General features: G+C 40.2%; 1 protein-coding gene across 2 annotated transcripts in view; it reads left to right on the top strand.

Moving 5' to 3' along the window:
• Positions 1 to 23,879, top strand: part of RARS2 (arginyl-tRNA synthetase 2, mitochondrial) — a 59,306-nt gene that overhangs the window by 16,383 nt on the left and 19,044 nt on the right. For both annotated transcript variants that reach the window (XM_065401570.1, XM_065401571.1), the window contains 8 exons: positions 1,417 to 1,472; positions 3,147 to 3,230; positions 7,590 to 7,666; positions 16,894 to 17,052; positions 18,110 to 18,216; positions 19,533 to 19,628; positions 20,743 to 20,803; positions 23,565 to 23,641. In XM_065401570.1, coding sequence (XP_065257642.1) covers positions 1,417 to 1,472; positions 3,147 to 3,230; positions 7,590 to 7,666; positions 16,894 to 17,052; positions 18,110 to 18,216; positions 19,533 to 19,628; positions 20,743 to 20,803; positions 23,565 to 23,641 — 717 coding nt within the window. The remainder of the gene's footprint in view (positions 1 to 1,416; positions 1,473 to 3,146; positions 3,231 to 7,589; positions 7,667 to 16,893; positions 17,053 to 18,109; positions 18,217 to 19,532; positions 19,629 to 20,742; positions 20,804 to 23,564; positions 23,642 to 23,879) is intronic.

Here is a 23,879-nt window from a genome sequence, read left to right as displayed (position 1 = left end):
AACTACTGGTGCAAAATTGTGTCTCCACTTATTTGTTCCTGAAAAAACAGATACCTGGTTAAGACTCTTTATTTCCTTTATATTTGTGCTGTACTCTGGTTTGCTTGCTCACTTGTGCATCTTCCACCAGCTGGTTAGGTTGGCAACTGAACAGCAAAGGTATTGTCAGGTCAGAAATAAGTAGTTGGCTGTTTAAAATTTTGGGCTGGATGTTCAGATCCAGGCCTGAATATTTTTTTTCAGGCACAAATAATTGTGAGCACAATTTTGTGTCCACAAAAAATGGACTTCGGTCTGAAAATCTGGCTCAAAATTATAAAAAGACCCATTTGCCTTATCTTTGTTGTGCTGCGACCTGGACAACCTGCCAGCAGAGGGAGCACAAGAGAACTAGCAAATCAGGGATAGTACAAGTGTCCAAGGGCTGGTCCACACTAACCCCCCAGTTCGAACTAAGATACGCAACTTCAGCTACGTGAATAACGTAGCTGAAGTCGAAGTACCTTAGTTCGAACTACAAGGTACTTACCGCGGGTCCACACGGCAGGCAGGCTCCCCCGTCGACTCCGCTTACTCCTCTCGCGGAGCAGGAGTACCGGCGTCGACGGCGAGCACTTCCGGGATCGATTTATCGCGTCTAGACAAGACGCGATAAATCGATCCCAGAAGATCGATTGCTTACCGCCGAACCCGGAGGTAAGTATAGACGTACCCCAAGAGAAGTAAACTTTAAATGCCCTGAGGTTAATTAACCTAAATGATTCTGACTTACAAATGAGGAAGTAAATGAAACCACTTTGGCTTGTTCTCACCTGGGGTGGGGAGTGTGTGTGTGGGTGCTTTGGGTTTGAAAATATTTACCAGAGCTCTGCTCTGGTGGGGTTCAACTGAATTTAATCCCTGTAGATAATAATACTTGATTGCCGTTACTTGGAGTTGGTATTTGAAAGGGAGTATGCCCTGAAGGGCATACATACTGGGTAGGGCTTTGTATGAGAGCCTTGCGATGGAGTCACATTTACTCCTAGGAAGGGAGGTATTGTGTAAAAGTGAAGGTCTGTTGTGAAAAATCCATACTTGCATAATTTTTATAGAGTGACAGAGCATGGTGTGAGTACTTCGTTATCTACTTAGGATTGTATTTGAAAATTGTATACTAATTGGGAAGGCAACACGTTTTTTTGTTGTTTTTTTTAATGCCTTGCCCTCTGGAGCAAAATTGGGACCTGGATCCTAGCTCATAATTAGATCAGCCTGGGAATTTTATTGGAAAGGGTGGCAACTGTGTTTTTCTTTAGCACTTTTCAGGACATGGGAAGAGTGTAGCAACTGTTTGGATGTTTGTTAGGGGAGACAATGGTCTGGCAGTTCTGTTTTGTACAGTCAACAAATGTTAACTGTGGGTATTTATTGCAGTTCACCCAATATTGCCAAAAAGTTTCATGTAGGACACTTGCGTTCCACGATAATAGGTAAGTACACATTTAACTACAGCCTAGAAAATCATCTGTATCTCCTCTATGGAGTTCAATAGAAAATCCTATTGAATTTCATTCCTATAGTGGAAAGGCCATGTCAGGCCAACCTTATGTTTAATAAGAACCTCCTACCAATTAAACAGTGAAGGAAGGGAGTAAACAACAAAAACTCAGTCCGTTACTGACAGATTTATTAATGAGCACATTACTTAGTTTTAGTAGTGTGAGCATTAAATGAGGAAATCCCAAATTAGAGATTTAAAATGGCATCCTAGAAAGACACTGATAGAAGCCTTTGTTGGTATATTTTGAGTCCTTTTAAGGGTAACTTTCATTTCCGGTTTGTCCAGTTGTCTTAGAAGTTGTCTGACATCAGGTTTGTTTGTAATTCGTTAACTACTATATGTCAATATTGCTGTCATGGTGGTTGTGGGCCCAGTTCTGCCCTCAAATATATGGGATAAAACTCTTGTTGACTCCTGTACATAACTGAATAGTTGTGTGTTCATTTGCTGCTCAACACTCCAATGGCACAAAAGCTATTAAGTGAAATTTTAGCTTCATTGTTTTTTCTCTTTCAGTATTTCCCCATATCAGTGTATAAAGTGCTACTTTACTGACAAGGATCACTGTCTGCACTTCATCTATTGAGTTAATACTGCATCCAACCATTCTGTAACCATGTAATTGTTAGCTAAGTGATACAAGGTGTCATAGCTCCTCCTTTTCACACCATCTCCTGTGGGGAGGACCATTCCCCCAAATAATCCTATAGATCACTGTCTACACAGAAGGGATGAAATAAACTGAATAGAATGAATGAATCTAATAGAAAATTATGGTTGGGTGCTGTAACATGGTGTCAGGATAAAGGTTCTGGGAGAAAGACACAGAGCTCTGCAGCTGAGTCACCCTGATATCAGACCAGATGGGTCCTTTTATACTCCTGCATCGGAGCTAAAAGGGTGTAAGCCCCTTTAAAGCAGGGGAAACCAGGGGCAAGGACACAGAAGTTAAGCAAGGAAAAATCCTAAGAACAGCCCAGCTCAGGAAAAAGATGAAGTTGAGGGTTTTTTTGCATTTTAATTACAGTAATATTAAAAGCAAGCTTCAGGAAGGGGTTAAGACTGGACCCTGTCTCGTGGGTAAAATGTGTTAGGAGCCGGGTTGGAGTGCAGCCTGTTTACAGATACTGTGGTGATTCGAGCACAGCACTGGAAATCATGAGTTTTTGGTTCTTTTCTCAGCTTTGCCACTGACACGCTCGGTGAACTTGGGCAATCACTTAACTTCTTTGTGTCTGTTTGCCTATCTGAAAAATGGGGTGGGGGACTGATATAGTCTACGGTGGTGTTGTGAGGATGCACTGAAGCTTGAAAGCATTTTGTGATGGTCAGCTGAAGAGCACCACATAAGCATAAAATATTATGTTTATTTTCTGTATTACAATGAATGAATATACAGCACCTTCCAAGTGGACAAAAAACCCCACAAGGCCTGTAAGAATTAACAGTCTGATTCATTTCAGCAAGAAATTTGGTAGAACAGTACATTTTATTGGATTTGTAATGAGGAGGGAATGCAGATTGTATCAAAACAAAACTAGTATTAAGAATGAGAGAACACTTACTGTTTTGAGTAATAATAATAATTTTGATTGATTACCAGGGAATTTTGTAGCAAACCTCAAAGAAGCACTTGGACATCAAGTAACAAGAATAAATTACCTTGGAGACTGGGGCATGCAGTTTGGTATGTTTATTTTCTCTTTCACAAATAACATTATTTAGGCTTACAACCTCAATTTCTTGCTGCCTCACTGGATTTGACTATAGCAAAGATTAATAATTGGACAGGCTCATGCTGCCAAAACAAGTTTTAGACAATAAGTGTATGGTTACAGCTGTTGTGTATATATCCTAATATTGAATTCTTTTGTCATGCAAAACCCTTCATGACTTTGGGAGTTTTGCTTGTGTAAGGACTACAGGAGACCGAACCCACTGTATTCAATTTATTTACCTCACACTTGTAGACATAACCATAGAATAAATTTCTTATTTTGTGAAACAGTAGAGGAATTTGCATTCATATTTCACATTTGCTCTCCTCTCCTGCACTCTGTTTTGTGCCTTTAACTTATCAAACCCCTTTAGGTCCATGCTTACTAATGTACAAAACTATGCATGGTTGATGATAATTACAAATCCCTGTTTGCCAGAGCTGCTACTAAAATCAAACATCTGAAAAATGTTCAAATAGCTGCTATTTAAAAAGTGCGTGAAGAAAGGAGAGGGTAATATCAATATCAATTTTACCGCCACAGTTGTAGAAGCAAGGACTGAAAATTATACTGCTCTGGAATCTAAGATGGTCAAATGTTTATTCTTGCACCAATGACTGCCCTAATGTCTCATATCACATGAGCCACCATGACTATAAACATTTATTTTATAGCACAGGAGAGCTGAGATTCATTCCAAGCTTCACAGTGGTAAATAGCATCATTTTTTAACCCTATCAGTCTGAAAGATATCAAACCTTAATGTCACCGTACTTTTGCCCCTCCACTTCCACCCCCTCCAAAAGAGCTATTTGTGATAGTTTTCTAGAGGTTTTAAAAAGGTATTCGTGCTAACTTTCTTTTACTCTGAGGTTGGGTATACTCATGGTAGCTTTGAAGACAGATGGATAAAAAAAAATAGTGCCAACAAAATTTTTGTTTAAAAAACAAAAAGCAGACACAACTATTTTTCTAAAATGTGTGGCATAAATAAAATACACCTCTACCCCGATATAACGCGACCCGATATAACACGAATTCGGATATAACGCGGTAAAGCAGTGCTCTGGGGGAGCGGGGCTGCGCACTCCGGCGGATCAAAGCAAGTTCGATATAACGCGGTTTCATCTATAACGCGGTAAGATTTTTTGGCTCCCGAGGACAGCGTTATATCGAGGTAGAGGTGTAGTTGTGTGTCATGGTACATTTATGGCATTCGGTTAACACCCAAAATCATACCAATAAAACTTCTATGCCCCTGCATATCATTGTGTTTAATCTCCTCTATGTAGATGATGCATATATTAAATGCCAGCCCTGCACAATTCTACTTGCCCACTTGTTTGGGACAAGTATCTTTTTGTTTGGTAGGTTGGTTGGTTTTGGACAGATGAGAAAAATATTAGTGTATTCATAATCCTTACGTGGATGGGTGGATATTTTCACATGACAGTTTTGCAAGGCAACTTAATTGAATTTTCTAACACTTTAAAATCTGGTAACAAATATTTTGCTTTTTGTCATGTTATTGCAACCAAGCCTCTATAAACTGAGCCCTGTGGAATTTAATGAGGGATACTTGTGTAATGAGTTGCCTTAAAATTAGACTGACTTCATAGTTACGTGTTTTATTTTATTCCTTTGATATGACTTCATCATTTTTTTCCTTAAAGTAGACACTGCAACAATATTTAAATAGCAAAATAAAATCTAGTTAAGGGTGCTTTTCCCTACTGTGCTTATCTGCTCTGTTTTTGAGCAGTAAATAGTTTGATTGCAGAATGGTGCTCTCAGAGAACTTTGAATAACAGGGATTTGATATATTGCTGCATACATCTTGATGTCAGGAAAGGAAGCTGGAGAGCATATTGTGTACATGGGAACCTTCAATCTAAAGCATAGCTGGTAGGTCATATTTTTGAGCTACTAGTTTTAACTGTCCCCTTTAAAACAGATGTTCTCTTATATTGCCCTATTCAATTCCAATATTTAACAGCTTTTATAAAGGATGTGACCACGGTTCACAAAATTATAGCTCAGGAATTTTATTATAATGGTACTTCCCAGAAGCACCGCTATAGTTAATGAGCTGTCAGCATTTCTATTATAACCACCGTTTACAAGGAGTTTATAACTTAGCCTTCTAAATAGTATCCAGCTGAAACTTGGCAGACAAGTTCCCAGCCGAGAGGCAATTTTTAAAATATAGAACTGAATTTAAATGGGATTAGCCCTTTTTTATTTTTTTTCCAGGCTATTGTCTTGCTTCCCTTATTAAACTCCTCCTAGGACCTCTATTGCAATCTCTGTGCTTCCAACAGGAACTGGACGAGACTCTTTTGAAGTACTTCCTTTATCAGCTGGAGAGGTTATTCCAAAGTGGTACACACTCTCCCTCTTCAGGGATACGTGTACCATCTCCCCAGCAGTCCTAGTCCTTGACAGCTCAGAGGGAATGTGGATTTAAAATCAACCCCAGCTCTCCTGAATGGCTGCAGAGGCACCTAGACAAGTTCTTTTGATTTAAAGATTAGGAAAGGACTTGAATTTCTCAGCCTTTGAGGCAATCTTTGGGCAGTTCTAAAGCCTCTCAGGTGATCTAGTTCAAACAGGAATTAATTCAGGGAAGTCCTATAGCCTGTGTTTATACAGGAGGGCAGACTAGATGATCACAGTGGTTCTGTCTAGCCTTATAATCTATGAATGTTTGGGCAATTCTAAAACCAAACCAGATACATTTAAAGAAATAATCAAGTCATGCAACTTCATAGGTTTGATTCACGCTAGGGTCTGTGGTGACTACACACAACAGAGAGACTAGCTGAGAGTCTCAGGTAGCAGAAGGTGCTCATGGAAGAGGGTTGTGGCAGTGCAACATGCCTGCAGCCTGTTGGTCTCTCAAGACCGCTACTAAAGTGGTAGGTATTGGTGAGAGAGGGAGCATGACCAGGGACCTTTGGGGATATGCTGTCACAAGGCATCCTGTGGAACCCTAGATGTAGTTTAAAGCTATCTTTCCACAGTGGAACTGTCAGGGTGGTAGTAGGGAAAACACCTCAGGTGAATGTCCTTTTGGGTTCTGCCGCCCCAGCTACATGTGCTGCAATATGTGGGCACGCTAAGTAGTTCAGTTTTCTTGCTTTTATTGGGTTCAGGCAGACCCTTCATGTCATTCTGAGGTAGAAATTGTTACATTTAAATGCTAATGTATGGGTTTTTTTAAAAATAAATAAATAAGCCTACTTTTTTTTTTTCCTTCACTCTCCTTGCAATATTATAAGGCCTGTGGTTATAATCAACCGGGGCTTGAAAAATCCATTCTCTTACTCACCACTTGTGGAAAATAGGAAACTTTCTCTGGAGAGTGGGGGGACAAATGCCATCAGCTTCTGCAGAATAGAAGAATGTATTTTTTAAAAAAAATGAAGGGTACGGTTCACTGATGCTATGACTGCTTTGCAGCACTAAACCTGACTGAACTGGCTGATTTAGATGGGTTTGCAGCAGTTTTGTGTCACTAGAATAGCCGTTGTAGCAGACTGTTGACCTTGGCCCTAAGTTTTTGCCCTTATGGCTCCAGAGGAAACTTTTCAAACAAGAAGTGAGCATTGTCCTCATTCTGTAGACAGGAAGCCCCAATGTTTGTGCTGCGGCTCATATTTTTCCTAAGCTGCAGCAGAGTGAAAGCTGACCAGAGTCTAATCGACTTTCACTGTTGGGAAAGCTAAAGAAACTGATAGTTCGGTCAATTTCACTCTGCTGCCCCTTGGCAACAGGAGAGGTGGGGCATGGGAGCTATTCACTGGGAAGGAAGACCCAAAACAAAAGTGTGAATAGAGTAGTGGAGATCAGACTCTTGGAGTGGTCCAGAAGCTGGTGGAGGAGTAGTCATGGCAGCCAGATGACTTTGGTGTAAGAAATAGGGAAGCACCTTCTTTCCAGCAGACATAGGGGATTGGTGTGTGGGCTTCAGATTTCAGACAGCTTCTAGCTAAATGCTCATGTGAAAGATGGATCCCTGAAGCAGGTTCCAGGGTTAGGAATTCCAGCAGCTGTGGTGTTGGGAGGGACTTCTCATTAGAAGGATCATCCCTGTCTTTTATACCAGTCTTTGCCTATTATGGTTTTTCAAGCACTGGAATAATCAATTTATTTTCTGTGTCTGTTGTAGCAGACACAATTATGTTTTTAAAATATTTTGGCATGTTTTCCTTTCATTACTTATAATGCTAAGATACAGATTTGGTTGTACAAAGCTTTTAATCCAGATATAATACATACTGGTCTGTTTTCTAATGTCCTATTTTATTAATTATTACTTATTCTAGGTTTACTGGGAGCTGGTTTCCAACAGTTTGGCAATGAAGAAGAGCTACAATCCAATCCTTTACAACACCTCTTTGAGGTAAGTTGATTCAAAAGTTATCAAATAATATTAGCAATATTCTTTCAACATAGTTATTAGCTCTTATATGTATGAAAGCATATGTCTTCAAAACAAAAAGCTTTAAAACATTTGTTACTTAAGCTATATTATGCTCCACTGAAAAAAAAGCAGCATTTATAGTGCTAAAATACCTTCTATTTTTCTTAAGAACATGAGAACTGCGATACTGGGTCAGACCAATGGTCTGTCTAGACCTGTATCCTGTCTCTGAGAGCAGCCAGTACCAGAGTTTCGGGGGAGGGTACAGAGAGGACAGTTGGAGTGATCTACCCCTGTCTTCCTCTCTTGGCTTCTGGCAGTCAGAGGTTTAGAATCACCTCAAGCACGGGGGTTATATTCCCTGACCATCTTGGCTAATTCCCATTGATGGACATATCCTCCATGAATCTATCTAATTCTTTTTGGAACCCAGTTATACTTCTGGCCATCACAACATCCTCTGGCAATGAGTTCCACAGGTTAGTTGTGCGTTGTGTAAAAAAGTACTTCCTCTTGTTTGTATTAAACCTGCTTCTTATTAATTTCATTGGATGCCCCCTGGTTTCTGTATTATGGGAAAGGGTAACTAACACTTCTTTAGTCACTTTTTCCACACCTTTCATGATTTTATAGACCTCTGTCATATCCCCCTTAGTCACCTCTTTTCTAAACTGAACAGCCCTAATCTATTTAGTCTCTCCTTGTATGGAAGCCCTTCCAGTCTTTTGATCATCTTTGTTGCCTTTTCTGAATCTTTTCCAGTTCCACTATGTCCTTTTTGAGATGGGGCAACCAGAACTGGACACAATATTCAAGGTCTGGGTGCACCATGGATTTATATAGTGGCATTATGATATTTTCTATCTTGGGAACTATTAGGAAAGGTATAGAAACTAACATTCTGTTAGCCTTTCTGACCATTGCTGTGCATTGGGCTGAAGTTTTCAGAGAACTATCCAGGGTGACTCCAAGATCTTTTAACTGAGTAGCAACAGCTAATTTAGAAACCATCATTCTATATGTATAGTAAAGAATTATTGTTTCCAATGTGCATTACTTTGCAATTATAAGTGTTGAGATTCATCTGCTATTTTGATGCCCAGTCACCCAGTTTTGTGAGATCCCTCTCTCACTCTTCACAATCACCTTTGGATTTAACTATCTTGAATAATTTTTTATCATCTGCAAACTTTGCCACTTCACTGTTCACTCCCTTTTCCAGATAATTAATGACTATGTTGAAAAGCACAGATCCCAGTACAGATCCTTGGAGGTCCCCGCTGTTTACTTCTCTCCATTGTGAAAATTGACCTTTTTATCTGTGTCTGATGATTTTGTTCTTTACTATAATTTCTATCAGTTTTGCCAGTACTGAAGTTAGGCTTATTGGCCTGTAATTGCCAGGATTGCCTCTGGAGCCCTTCCTAAAAATCGGTGTTACATTGGCTACCTTCCAATCATCTGGTACAGCAGCTTGTTTTAGCAATAGGTTACATACTACAGTTAGTAGCTCTGCAATTTCATATTTGAGTTGCTTCAGAACTCTCATGTGAATACCATCTGCTCCTAGTGACTTATTACTGTTTCATTTATCAGTTTGTTCTAACACCTCATCTATTGATCAATCAATTTGGGACAATACTTCAGATTTGTCACCCAAAAAAGATAGCGCTGATGTGTGTATCTCCCCCACATCCTCTGCAGTGAAGATCAATGCATTTTGCTTCTCCACAATGGCCTTGTGTTCCTTGAGTGCTCCTTCAGCATCTTGGTTGTCTAGTGGCGACACTGCCTGTTTGGCAGGCTTCCTGCTTCTGATGTACTTAAAAAGATACTTACTGTTAGAATGGTGTCTCTAGCAAGTTGCTTCTTGTCAGGAGATGCCTGTGTGCCCCAGGCCAGCATTATCGCCTAGTGGCGAGTGTTCAGGACCACTTTGTCTAGTGGCTACAGTTCATGGACGTGTCTTCCAGTGTGGAGAGTCAAGGGCCGCTGTGCCTAGCAACCATAGTCCATGTAGCATCATCCAATGGCAAGAGTTAAGAGCCACTCTGCCTAGCAGCTATAGTCCCAACTAGGAGGTAGGATAACACGGGCCCACCCTATACCGGGTTCTGACCCAGGGCCCTTCAGAGCAGTAGGTCATATATGTGTCCAAGGGTCTGATATCTTACTTGTACTCCCTGGGTCACTTCCTACCCCTGTACCTCCAGTGGTGCCACGGTTGTCTTGGGATCCCTCCTGGCTTCCTCCCGGGATCGTCTCCGGAGCCCTGGGTGACAGTGAGTTGGCACCCTCTGCTCCTGCGGTCAATGGTCAAACCACTGAGCTATTTCCCCCTCCCCCCCAAAAAAAAAATTTAAAAAAATTAAATGGTCTTCCATCAGCTTGGTCCCAGTAGCTTCTTGGCACCCAACTGCTTTCCTCCTCAGTCAGCCTAGCCTGAGCTGAGCTGCTCCCTTTTGAATGCTCCCTACACTGGGAGCATGCCCGGCAGAAGCGAGGGGTGTGGCTTCCTGCTTCCAGAGCAGCTCCTTAACCCTCATCTCACTAGTGTGGGGTTGATACACCTCATCACACTTCTCAAATTCTTTGTTGGCCTGCCTTATTATACTTTTACACTTAACCTACCAGAGTTTGTGCACCTTCCTATTATCCTCACTAGGATCTGACTTCCAAAATTTAAAGGATGCCTTTTTGGCTCTGACAGCTTCCATTACTCTGCTATTTAGCTGTAGTGGCTTTTTTTTTTTTGGTCCTCTGATTGATTGATTGATTGTCTTTTCTGATTTGAGGTAGACATTTATTCTAAGCCTCTATTATGGAGTTTTTAAGTCATCCCCATGCTGCTTGCAGGCACTTAACCATTGTGACAGTGCCTTTAAATTTCCATCTAACAAGTGTCCTCATTTTTGTGTACTTCCCCTTTTTAAAGTTAAATGTTACAGTGGTGGGATGTTTTGGTATTATCCCCCATACAAGGATGTTAAATTTAATTACAGTATGGTTGCTATTACCGAGTGATTTAGTTATAGTTACCTCTCAAACCAGATCCTGTGCTCCTCTTAGGACTAAGTCGGGAGTTGCCTCTCCCCTTGCAAATTCCAGGACCAGCTGTTCCAAGAAGCAGTCATTTATGGTGTCTAGAAATTTTATCTCCGCATCACGCCCTGAGGTGACAATTACCCAGTCAATTTGAGGATAGTTGAAATAACCCATTATTATTGCACTTTCTGCTTTTGTGGCCTCTCTAACCTCCCTTAGCATTTCAGTCACAGTCACCATCCTGGTCAGGTGGTTGGTTAGTATTTTCCTACTATTATACTCTTATTATTCAAGCACGAAATTTCTCTGCATAGAGATTCTATGGTACAGTTTGTTTCAAGTAAGATTTTTATCTTATTTGGCTCCATGCTTTCTTGTAACATATAATGCCACACACCCACTAGCATGGCCTACTCTGTCATTCCTATATATTTTGTACCTTGGTATTACCATGTCCCACTGAGTATCTTCATTCCACCAAGTTTCCCTGATGCCTGTTGTATCAATATCCTCATTTAATGCCAGGCATGGTACTTCACCCATCTTAAACTGCTTTAAACATCTAAATATTCTTTTTATTATTTAATTCACACTAGAAAACATGTAAAGATGACAATGTTTGTTTTAATTACACCTTAAGCAGCAACTTTGGGAAGAGGATCTTAAACAAGATCTTTAATCTGAATGCAGTCTACCATGATTTGTGGTGAGAAGTGATTGTCACCATGAGCAGTTTCAGAATGCTCTCCTGGCTGTGCAAAATGGGCTTATCTTTCTTTACAATTGTAAAAGTGAACCGGATTCAGTACATCTCCTAAGCAGCTTCCATCAGCAGGGATTCTATGGTGCCCATGTTGATGAAGGTTAAAGCTGTCCTCTCTTGGGCAAATGGCCTTCCTGGGACACGGAGCAAGCTGGTACAGCAGTTTGCGTCTCCCTGCACCAGAAGAGTGAATCTGACCCCCTCACTGCACAATGGGCTCTTCAGACACGTGAGGACAGATTACACTGGTCTACAATTTTTGAGAAGTCGTCTGCTTCAGAGATAAAATGTGCTATTTATTATGTATTTTGATGTGCTGAATTCAAATATGACAATTAAAACAACTGATTGGCTACTGTTTCTAAGATATTTAAGTTTTTACATTTTATGTCTATGTATATTATGTAGATAGTAGAGTTTTAATCATAAATTGTAAACCTAGGTCTTTTCATGTGCTTATGGTTGCTTTACATGATAATATTTCACCTGTCCTGTTTATGTAACACTTTAAAAATCAGCAAAAGGGTTATATAAATAAAATTTATTATGAAACAAAAGGCAAAAAACTATTCTGTACATAGTTTAGTCCTATTCAGTGTCTACTCGGCGCTTCTTGGCTTGTCTCTTGTATTCATTAAATGGAGCATCTCTTGTCACTGTCCAGCAATAGTCTGCAAGCATTGATGGGCTCCATTTGCCCTGATAGCCTTTCTCCATTGTTGCAATGTCCTGGTGAAGTCGCTCACTGCTCCGCAGTTCGGTGGAAAAAAATCTAGATGAGAGTGCAAAAAATGTATCTTTAGTGACATGTTGCAACCAAGGCTTTTGTATGCCTTGAGGAGGTTTTCCACCAACAACCTGTAGTTGTCTGCCTTGTTGTTTCCGAGAAAATTTATTGCCACTAACTGGAAGGCTTTCCATGCCGTCTTTTCCTTGCCACGCAGTGCATGGTCAAATGCATCATCTCGAAGAAGTTCACGAATCTGAGGACCAACAAAGACACCTTCCTTTATCTTAGCTTCACTTAACCGTGGAAATTTTCCACGGAGGTACTTGAAAGCTGCTTGTGTTTTGTCAATGGCCTTGACAAAGTTCTTCATCAGACCCAGCTTGATGTGTAAGGGTGGTAACAAAATCTTCCTTGATTCAACAAGTGGTGGATGCTGAACACTTTTCCTCCCAGGCTCCAATGACTGTCGGAGTGGCCAATCTTTCTTGATGTAGTGGGAATCTCTTGCACGACTATCCCATTCGCAGAGAAAACAGCAGTACTTTGTGTATCCAGTCTGCAGACCAAGCAAGAGAGCAACAACCTTCAAATCACCACAAAGCTGCCACTGATGTTGGTCATAGTTTATGCACCTCAAAAGTTGTTTCATGTTGTCATAGGTTTCCTTCATATGGACTGCATGACCAACTGGAATTGATGGCAAAACATTGCCATTATGCAGTAAAACAGCTTTAAGACTCTTCTTCGATGAATCAATGAACAGTCTCCACTCATCTGGATCGTGAACGATGTTGAGGGCTGCCATCACACCATCGATGTTGTTGCAGGCTACAAGATCACCTTCCATGAAGAAGAATGGGACAAGATCCTTTTGACGGTCACGGAACATGGAAACCCTAACATCACCTGCCAGGAGATTCCACTGCTGTAGTCTGGAGCCCAACAGCTCTGCCTTACTCTTGGGTAGTTCCAAATCCCTGACAAAGTCATTCAGTTCACCTTGTGTTATGAGGTGTGGTTCAGAGGAGGAGGATGGGAGAAAATGTGGGTCCTGTGACATTGATGGTTCAGGACCAGAAGTTTCATCCTCTTCCTCTTCCTCGTCTGACTCAAGTGAGAATGATTCTGGTGCATCAGGAACCGGCAGTCCTTCTGCGTGGGGTACTGGGCGTATAGCTGATGGAATGTTTGGATAATGCACAGTCCGCTTTTTCTTCTTTGACACACCTTTCCCAACTGGAGGCACCATGCAGAAGTAACAATTGCTGGTATGATCTGTTGGCTCTCTCCAAATCATTGGCACTGCAAAAGGCATAGATTTCCTTTTCCTGTTCAACCACTGGCGAAGATTTGTTGCACAGGTGTTGCAGCATATGTGTGGGGCCCACCGCTTGTCCTGATCTCCAATTTTGCAGCCAAAATAAAGGTGATAGGCTTTCTTAACCATAGTGGTTATACTGCGCTTTTGTGATGCAAAAGTCACTTCACCACAAACATAGCAGAAGTTATCTGCACTGTTCACACAAGTACGAGGCATCTCTGCTCACTTTGGCTAAACAGAAATGTGTCCCTTTGCAAAATCAAACACTGACAAATAAGAGAGCACGACACTATATGATTTCTAGACCTGATATAGGGCAATTTGTTCAGCAGAGTGATGTAAGCTTCGTTATGATTGCATCAGCCATGACTTCTAGGAATAACATGATGCAATTCATATCATGTATGACGCAATACCAGCTTCAGATTGCATCATTCGTTGTTTTGCCTAAAAAGCAAGTACTGTCCAAACCCAGTCATAGATTTATTCATAGATCCAGTCAAAGATGTATTTTAGTCATTTCTGGTTTAAATTGAGATCCCTTCCCTTTATAACTCACTTATCCTCTGCTATTCCCAAGTCAAGGGTTGTATATACTGACCCAATAGCATAGCTTGAAAACTAGAGCCAATCAACAATTTTAAGCATCATTTTCGTTCTCAGTGACCCAGAATTAGTAAAGTTTGACTACATTTATTTCAGAAGCATTTTGGCTGTAGAGCAGTGTTATTTGGATCAAACAAATCTCCTTGCTGGTTCAGAGCAGATTGTATTTTAGGATTCTGACTCAGTCCATCCAGACGTGTTTCACATGGAAACTAGTTATTCATTTGATCCTTCTCTCCACCAGTTTATATAGAGAACATTACTATTGATTGCATTGTATGCCATGAGCAGAGAGCCTCACTGAGCCTTTGTAATATGAATAAATGGTCTGCTGGCTGATTGCATGCATCAGCTATCAGAAATTGCCAAGTATAGATTTAAGGCACTTAGCAGAACAATTCCAATCATTATGGAGATGGGCAGGCATAAATTTTGAATTGTAAAAAGTTCCGTGCCCCATTCTTTAAAGGTAAATATACCAAATGTATAGTGCTATTCAGCAACGATTCATACATTCTGATATGGAGTTGTATGTATCCTAGAGAATCAGTGATCTAATAAAAAGCTGAACTACACTTCCATCTGTATTGGGCTGAAGATGGCAGCTGCTGCTAAAAGCTGACATTCTAGTAGACTAACCAGACATTATGTCATGGGATGATGATTTCAAGTAAATCTAGTTACTGGCTCAGACATAAGGTGTGTTTGAGTATTTCAATGCATTCCACCCAACTGTGTATTATGTGCACAGAAATATGTACTGTTTATACAATAGCATAATGGTTCTGGCTTCCAAGCCATTCACCTCCTTTTACTTTTAACAATCCATATATATTTTCTCTTTCCCTTTGGGCTCCCTCAGTACAATTGATAAATAGCTCTAAGCACATGATATAGGAGTTGAAGTACTAACTTCAAGGTCCAGCCATTAGGAGACAACCTAGCCTAGAACATAATTCTTGCACAACTTTTACTATTTAGTTTGAATTACTCTCAATCAACAGAAATGGTGGCACTTTTTCTTTCTTTGCAAGTTTCCAAATAATTTGGTATGTGGTTTGTACTGATACCCTGTAGGATTTACACACTAGGCAATGAGATTTCTTATATACAGTTGAGTTTTATTATTCAAAATTAGGCTATTTGAATCTGGTACAAGATAAGCATTGCAACATTGAGATATCTTGGCTTGATCGTTCTTTTCCTTGATTTGATTAATGAATTAATTACCTAGGCTTATGGTGAGATGGCCCCAAATCACCTTCTGCGTTTACAGAGAGAAACATTCAGTGCAGGTGTGGTGATTTCTAATGAAGCAGGTTTTTTATTAAACCAAAATACAATTTCTCAAATACCCACAATCTTTGACTGCTATAACTGTTTAACTCTGCCTCTGATTTATATCTGAAATTGATGCAGCTTTGTATTGTTTTGTATTGTGGAGCCTTTCTGATATGTATTGAAATGCTATATATGATACATTGGACTGGTCTTCCCTGCTGTTATTTAAAAGGAAAAACACATTGGGAAGATTTTTGTGTAATTAAGCATATAAGTGAGAATCCCTTCTAGTCATAGTTGCACCTTAAATTCTGGTTGGGAGTCGGATGTGGTTAGCCATTCAGAGCTGCAGTTATTGTTTGCTCTATAAAATCATCAGCTAGGAGGGAAAAACTGAATGTGTTCAGTTACTATCCTTTCACAGAAAGGGTTAAATCTTCTCTGAGCTTAAATTCCATTGTCTGTGGCTAGGTTGTGGAAACCTTAATCTGCTCTCAAATTTGAGGCTTGTTGGTAATACTGTCTGGTTAATTCAGTATCTCTGAAATTCAAGACATATAAAGGGAAGGAGAAAAGTTCAAGAATGTTTAGTTGATGAGAGCATTTTTACAGGCTGAGACCACTACAGCAAGCTATTTTGGCTAATCTCATGGAATTATTCAAACAGGACTCTCGTAAATTGGAGTGTTAATGTCTCACTAATGTTGCAATAATTCAATGGCCTAACAGGGTTATTTTATAAAACCTGTCAAAGTGGGACAGTATTCCATCAATGCTGACCTGTATGGGTCAAAATATAAAATTAACGGTCATGGTAAATTTATTTTTAAACAGCATTTTTATAATTTTGCTTTCAAAACTTTGCCTCTCATTTTCTAAATGCTAAATGCAAAAAATAAATAAAAAAATCACTCTGAACTGAATCTACTTCTGGCCTTTAACAACTAAAGGAATACAGTATCCAACCAGGGAAGCCAACGTCTATATACGCTAGTAGTGTTGAATGCAACACACACTTCTAGCAAATTGACATATGGGCTCCCTCAGTTAAACAGCATACCAACCTTTTCCTTTGGGGTTTAATTGACGTGTGCCAATGATGCGATCTACAACCTGAAATGCATCCTGGTTTAAGACTCTATCATTGATTTCTTTACATACAAATGAATTCTTCCATATTCTTTGGGTGCTTCAAGATTGGGATAGTAACAGAAGCCGCATCTGAAGTAACAGCAACAGAAGTAGCAGTTGTGGGATTACAATCTGGATTTTTGAAAAAATTAATAGTTCCCACAGCTGTCTAAATTGTGCAGTCAAGCCAATATTCCAACCGTTAAAAATAAGATGTATGTCTCACTCTCCTGTGCCGTTCTTGTGGACCTTCCTGTGTTTTCCACTTTTATTTTCCTTTGAAGGGAAGATTATATTTATTGTACATTTTCCATGCCATTGCATTTTAGGTATATGTACAGGTTAACAAAGCAGCAGAAGAAGATGAAAACATAAAGAAGCTGGCACAGGATTTCTTTAGAAAACTGGAGGCACGTGATGAGCAGACACTGTCAATGTGGCAACATTTTAGAGACTTCAGTATTGAAGAGTATGTCCGGATTTACAAGGTGCCAAACCATCAGCTGTTGTCTCTATGCAGTCCTAGGATAGTCTCCTTTCGTCCACTGTTCCATAGCACCAATAATTGACATCTGCATAGCACTTTTTCATCCCTGAAACTCCCTCAGCACATCACAAACTAAATACATACTCTGCTGAAATTCAGTCGCTCCTGGAGTGGAAGGAGCCATCAGGAGCTCAACCATTTCACTTTTTACAGTATGCTTTACAAGAGTAGGGAAAGGGAAAACCTTTCCAAATATGCTGAGGCAAACACCTTTCTCTTACCAAAAGTGCCGTGGTTTATTTAGTATCCAGGCAGAGCATAGTAAATCTTAGTTGCGAAGATCTTAGACAAGTTTGTTTTGTGAAATCCATATAACTAGACATTCGACTTTCCGTTCTCATATTCACACAATCCAAGAGAAGAGTGCTGAGCGACAAAGCAAATTTATGCCTAGGTAGTACATCTTTAATAAATTCCAACCCACTAAATTAAAAGGTTCCATGTCATAAATTTAATTGGTAAATAGCTTGTTTTAGCTTAGATTCATCTAACTTTATTATACAGAACAGCAAACATTGCAGATTCAGTTGATCATGAAAAATTACAATAACTGGAAGTTACAACAATCAGTACAAAAGCTGTCTGCAGATAGAGTGCAGTTAAAGTGAAGTCCTCTCTCACACACGAACACTTAATTAAAACCAGTTTCCATTCTTTTGTGGGAGAAACTTGTATTTTATTTTCATTTATAATAAATATTATGAAAGAACCTATCCCAGGCTCTAGACAAGTGCCTTTGCTGTGAATTAAAATAAAATAGCAGCTGCTCCTCATCCAAAAACCAAAATGTAATGAACCAGAGATTAAATTAAAACCCAACATCCCTTCCTTTTGACAACAAATACTAGCTGTTCATGACTAAAATCCATCGTTACTCTCCCCATCTAGATGGCCTACCATACAGACCCATCATCTGACTTATAGCAAATGTAAAGACCTGAAGAAAGTGCAAGTCTCACCCTAACAGTGTTTTCCTTTCTGTTCCTGGAAACTTTCAGCGTCTAGGAGTGCATTTTGATGAATATTCTGGAGAATCATTTTATCAAGAGAAGTCCCAGGAAGTTCTAAAGATGTTGGACACTAAAGGACTCCTTCAGAAAACAATGTAAGAAAGGTTATTTTGTTTTCATTATAACAGTTGTGATTTTTTTTAACTCTTTGCTATTGTCATATTTCAAATATAAAAGGTGTGGTGGATATATATAGATATAGATATATAAAAATATGCTGCTCAGTAGTTGTATAAGGGAAAAAACCCACAAGTACTTTCAGTATAATATCATGTGGAAGAACCTAGTCTTCCTCTTCCTTCTAGCTAATGTAGAAGCAGTGGAGTTGCAGCTAAAACTATGCACAGTGAAAGTGTTTCATATTGGGGAAAATGGTCTTCCTGACTAATTATTTAATGGCCTGTTATGCTGTTTGTTAGTTATATAGCACCATAGTGGTACGTGGTACTTAATAAATTGAGTTAGATGTGTCCCTGTCCTGAGGTAGTGACAATCTTAACATGTGTGAAACCAACACTCATAAAAGATGAGCCACAAGAGTGAGAACAGGCAATTCTCTGATATCAGCAATGGAAGGCAAGGTGAAAGAAGTGGTTATGAAAGAGAGATCATAGAATCATAGAATATTAGGGTTGGAAGAGACCTCAGGAGGTCATGTAGTCCAACCCCCTGCTCAAAACAGGACCAATCCCAACTAAATCATCCCAGCCAGGGCTTTGTCAAGCCGGGCCTTGAAAATCTCTAAGGATGGAGATTCCACCACCTCCCTAGGTAACCCATTCCAGTGCTTCACCACCCTCCTAGTGAAATAGTTTTTCCTAATATCCAGCCTAGACCTTCACCACTGCAACTTGAGACCATTGCTCCTTGTTCTGTCATCTGCCACCACTGAGAACAGCCTAGCTCCATCCTCTTTGGAACCCCCCTTCAGGTAGTTGAAGGCTGCTATCAAATCCCCTCTCACTCTTCTCTCCTGCAGACAAAATAAGCCCAGTTCCCTCAGCCTCTCCTCATAAGTCATGTGCTCCAGCCCCCTAATAATTTTCGTTGTCCTCCACTGGACTCTCTCCAATTTGTCCACATCGTTTCTGTAGTGGGGGGCCCAAAACTGGATGCAGTACTCCAGATGTGGTCTCACCAGTGCCGAATAGAGGGGAATAATCACTTCCCTCGATCTGCTGGCAATACTCCTACTAATGCAAAGGACATGTGAAGGAGTAGAGGGAAGATTCTCTGTGCACAAGAGGAATGAGACTGTTCCAAGAATAGCGGGCAGCATGAAGAAAGATCTTTTCTTTATGTATGTGTCATCTGATTCTTTTTCCTGGATTCTGTATTTCAATTCTGGTTTGCAGTTATTTTAAATGATGTTATGTGGTTGGGGTTTCTTTTGTTTGTTTTTCATTTTCAGCAAAGGAACAAGAGTAGTGGATCTTTCTGAAAAAAGAGACCTCTCATTGTCTTCCACTGTAATGCGTAGTGATGGGACATCTCTTTATATAACAAGGCAAGTGTCTCTGTCTATGCTACACTTTGGATTTAGTTCAGTGGTAAACTCTTGTGTAATTCGCATTAGTAGTCTCTTTGAGGGATTTAAACACTGGAAGCTTTTTGTTATAGGAACACTACAAGATATTGACTAGTCAATAATCTGAATAACTGAAGGTTACAGTGACAATATAACTATGGAGAGATAGGTAGTTACTTTAAAAAATGAAGCCTCGTTTTTCTAGATTTATTCTCTAAGAGTCCAATAGGAAATCTACTCTATTTATAGGACAATTTTTTTGTCCCAGCTATCAACCATATGAATAGACTGAAAACAAAGCTATATTCTTTCTGCTTAACAAATAATTGACCACAACAAAGATTTTAGAAGAACTTGACTAGCACTCTTATTCATGAAGCGTGATGTAGACTAACATAGTTTGCTCTTCCACATCTTTATTGGCTCTGCAGTGCTGATAGCCTGCTACATCAATTGTTACCACCATCTTTCTGGCCCAGTCACTTTAATTCATACCACAAAGCTGACAAAAATCAGACTTTTTTTAGTGTTTGGGTGGGAGGAGAGAGAGAGTGTGTGTGTGTGTAGAACTTCTTGAGAAAAGCTGCACTGAAGAGGTGCTCTGCATTCAGTTCTGAGACTGTGGTTAGAGGTCATTCTTATCTCTTGCAGGAGTGAGCTCCATAGTCTATGTCCAGGTCCCGTGAAGGTGCTATCTTCTCTGCTCACAAGATTCCCCCAGTTGTTTGATCACTTCACTGTCCCAGTAGGGACACAGAGACCAGATTTGTACTGTGCAAGAAGTCATTTTTCCTGCTCGCTTTTCTGACCATAATCAATGAGTTTAAAAACAGCAACACTGAATTCTAAAAATATGTAATGAACAAAGACCAGATGCTTACTCTTTTGCATGAAGTATACATTGATTCATTTAACTTGGTATTCTGTCTCTGGCAGTGGATTCATTACAAGGTGAAAACTCACCATAACGCACTTGTTCATTTTTACAGTCCCTCCCTTTCCACAATGGTAGAGAATTTTCCCAGCAGGCAACCCATTCTAAATAATGAGGTGTATTTAGTTTGATTGAGAATTTCTCATTTATCTCTTCCAGAGATCTTGCTGCTGCTATAGACCGAATGAAGAAATATAACTGTGATACTATGATTTATGTGGTAAGTAATTGTAGATGCACGCAACACTTTGAGTTTAACTCTTTTATTAATACAGGGCCTCTCTTGCTCCCAGTGTGACCGTGGCACATGGTACTTGGCATCACAATAGACACTTAGAGGGCCTCACTGCACAGCAGCTATTCCACACAATGGTTCTCAATCCTTTTTTGGTTCATGACCCACAAAATGGCTGAAAAATCATGTGGGACTCACCATCTTAAAAATTAATTGTAATTTGCTCAAAAATAGCTTTTACTCAATCAACAGGTCATTTTCCAGATAAATATTGTTATTAAATATTGAATCAAGTTAAAAGTTGATTCTTATCATTGTTTTAGCGTATAAAAGGATATAAAATATACAATTAAAGTCATGTTCTAAAATCCATTTACGTAGAACTTTAATTTTTAAAGTCCCAGTATATTGTCACAAATCTGAATTTTATAGCTTGTTTACAGTACATCAGTTGCTCTATTGTTGATTCAGTTGGAATTGCACATCAAGAGCCGTTTAATGCATGAATTACTAATTCCAGCTCTGGAAATTCCTGGCCTGGGCTTGAAAAAGAATAAAGGAGAACAAAAATCATTCCGTTCTTGCAGTAATGGTCTGTCAAATATGGCCTGTGGGGCTGTAGTTCAGGAGCAAACTAGAATGATGGAGTGGTGGTGAATTCTGCCATCTTAACTAGGTGAGGGGACCTGCATCCCATGATGCCTATAGCAAACCTGTTGTTGAGTACAGAGAGAGGCTAATTCCAATGGGAAGTCTGTAACAGTCACAGGAGAGATTAATTGAAAGATGAGGAGAGCAGCAAATGTATATTTAATTTAAAATATTAATATTTGAGAGATGAGCATTATCTGTTACTAAGGAAAAAAATCAAATGCACAACTACAAAATGGGGAATAACTGGCTAGGCAGTAGTACTCCTGAAAAGGATCTGGGGGTTATAGTGGCTCATTAATTGAATATAAGCCAACAATGTTATGAAAAAGGCTAATATTCTGGGGTATATTAACAGGAGTCTTGTATGTACCATTTTTGCCGCCCTAAGTGCAAAAAAAAAAAAAAAGCCGCTTGGACTGTGCTGCCCCAAGAATGGACGAAATGCCGCCCCTTAGCTTGTGCCGCCCCAGGCACGTGCTTCCTCCGCTGGTGCCTGGAGCCGGCCCTGTTTTGCACTTATCAGTGTTGAATTTCATCTGCTGTTTTGTTTGCCCAGTCACCTTTGGACTTAACTATTTTGAATCATTTTGTATCATCTGCAAACTTTGCCACTTCACTGTTCACTTCCTTTTCCAGATCATTAATGAATACATTGAACAGAAAAGATCCCAGTATCCCAGGGGAACCCTGCTGTTTACTTCTCTCCATTGTGAAAACTGACCATTTAGTCCTACCCTTTGTTTCCTATTTTTTAACCAGTTACTGATCCATGAAAGGGCCTTCCCCCTAAACCAGTGGTTCTCAAACTAGGGCCGCCGCTTGTTCAGGGAAAGCCCCTGGCGGGCCGGGCCGGTTTGTTTACCTGCCACGTCCACAGGTTCGGCCGATCGCGGGTCCCACTGGCCGCGGTTCGCTGCTCCAGGCCAATGGGGGCTGCAGGAAGGGTGGCCAGCACGTCCCTCGGCCCACGCCGCTTCCTGCGGCCCCTATTGGCCTGGAGCGGCGAACCGCAGCCAATGGGAGCCGCGATCGGCCGAACCTGCGGACACGGCAGGTAAACAAACCAGCCCGGCCCGACAGGGGCTTTCCCTACACAAGCGGCGTCCCAAGTTTGGGAAACACTGCTCTAGAGTATTCACTACAGACCTACTGCCAAGTAACACATAGCTGAGAAGGAAGACCCCACATTTTGGATTCAATTTTGAGACCATTACCCCCTTGTAAATAGCTGCCACAATGACACGGCAGGTAAACAAACCATCCCTGCCCTCCGGGGGCTTTCCCTGAACAAGCGGCGGCCCTAGTTTGAGAACCACTGCTCTAAACCATGACTGCTTAATTTGCTTAAGAGCCTTTGGTGAGAGACCTTTTCTGAAAGTCCAAGTACACTATATCAACTGGATCATCCTTGTCCATGTGTTTGTTGACCCTTCAAAGAATTCTAATTGGTGAGACGCGATTTCCCTGTACAAAAGCCATGTTGTCTCTTCCCAAACAAATCATGTTCATCTGTGTGTCTGATAATTCTGTTATTCACTATGGTTTCAACCAGATTGCCTGGTATTGAAGTTAGGCTTAACGGCCTGTAATTGCCAGGATCGCCTCTGGAGCCTTTTTTTATGGGGGGATGACAGTGCTGGAGAGGCAGAGAATTTAGACCATAGCAAGGAACTGCCTTGTGGCTTTCAGTGGAAACCTTTTCAGCCAGTACTGGTATATCATTTATAGGCTTTCATGGGTTTCTGCCCAGTATTTGTATTGATGATGTAAATCAAGCGCCAATGACAGGGGCTTCAAGGCTCAGACCTGGATATGAATGCATCCTTTCTGATGGGAGATTAGACAAAATGTATGAATTCAAAGGTGATATTTAAAGTAGATTAATTCAAAGGCCTGTACTAAAATGATATAGAATAAACTGTTTTAAAAAAGATAAAGTATTTTATCAGTAGTAAGATTCTAGAGTGGGTTGATGTCAAAGTACTTACGCTATTATATATTTCAAATCCAGTCTGTTTTCTAGATCTTAGTTCTGCTGTCTCTCTACCTAAGCAGGGATGTCTTCTAAAATGCACTCATTTTTTCCCTTAAGACAGATAAAAGTCAAAACACTCACTTTGAACAGCTGTTCCAAATTCTGAAGCTCATGGGCTACCAGTGGGCAGAAAGGTAGGTGTGGTTGTCATAATTGCTACTTTTTTATTGGAGTGGAGATATATTAAAAAGGAAAAACAAGCAATGATAATCAGAAAACCTTTAATAGGCCCCTTGAAGCTCCTTGATATGAACAGTAGGGTACATAAAAGCAAGAAAGGAGGAAATATTGCCCATCAAAGTCATTACACCTCCGTATCTGTACACTGTGTGCTCAAATAGTAATAATCTTAAGAGCTAATATACTTTTATG

The sequence above is a fragment of the Emys orbicularis genome, chromosome 3, assembly GCF_028017835.1.
Source record: "Emys orbicularis isolate rEmyOrb1 chromosome 3, rEmyOrb1.hap1, whole genome shotgun sequence".
Lineage (NCBI taxonomy): Eukaryota > Metazoa > Chordata > Testudines > Emydidae > Emys > Emys orbicularis.
This window is presented reverse-complemented; position numbering and strand designations above follow the sequence as displayed.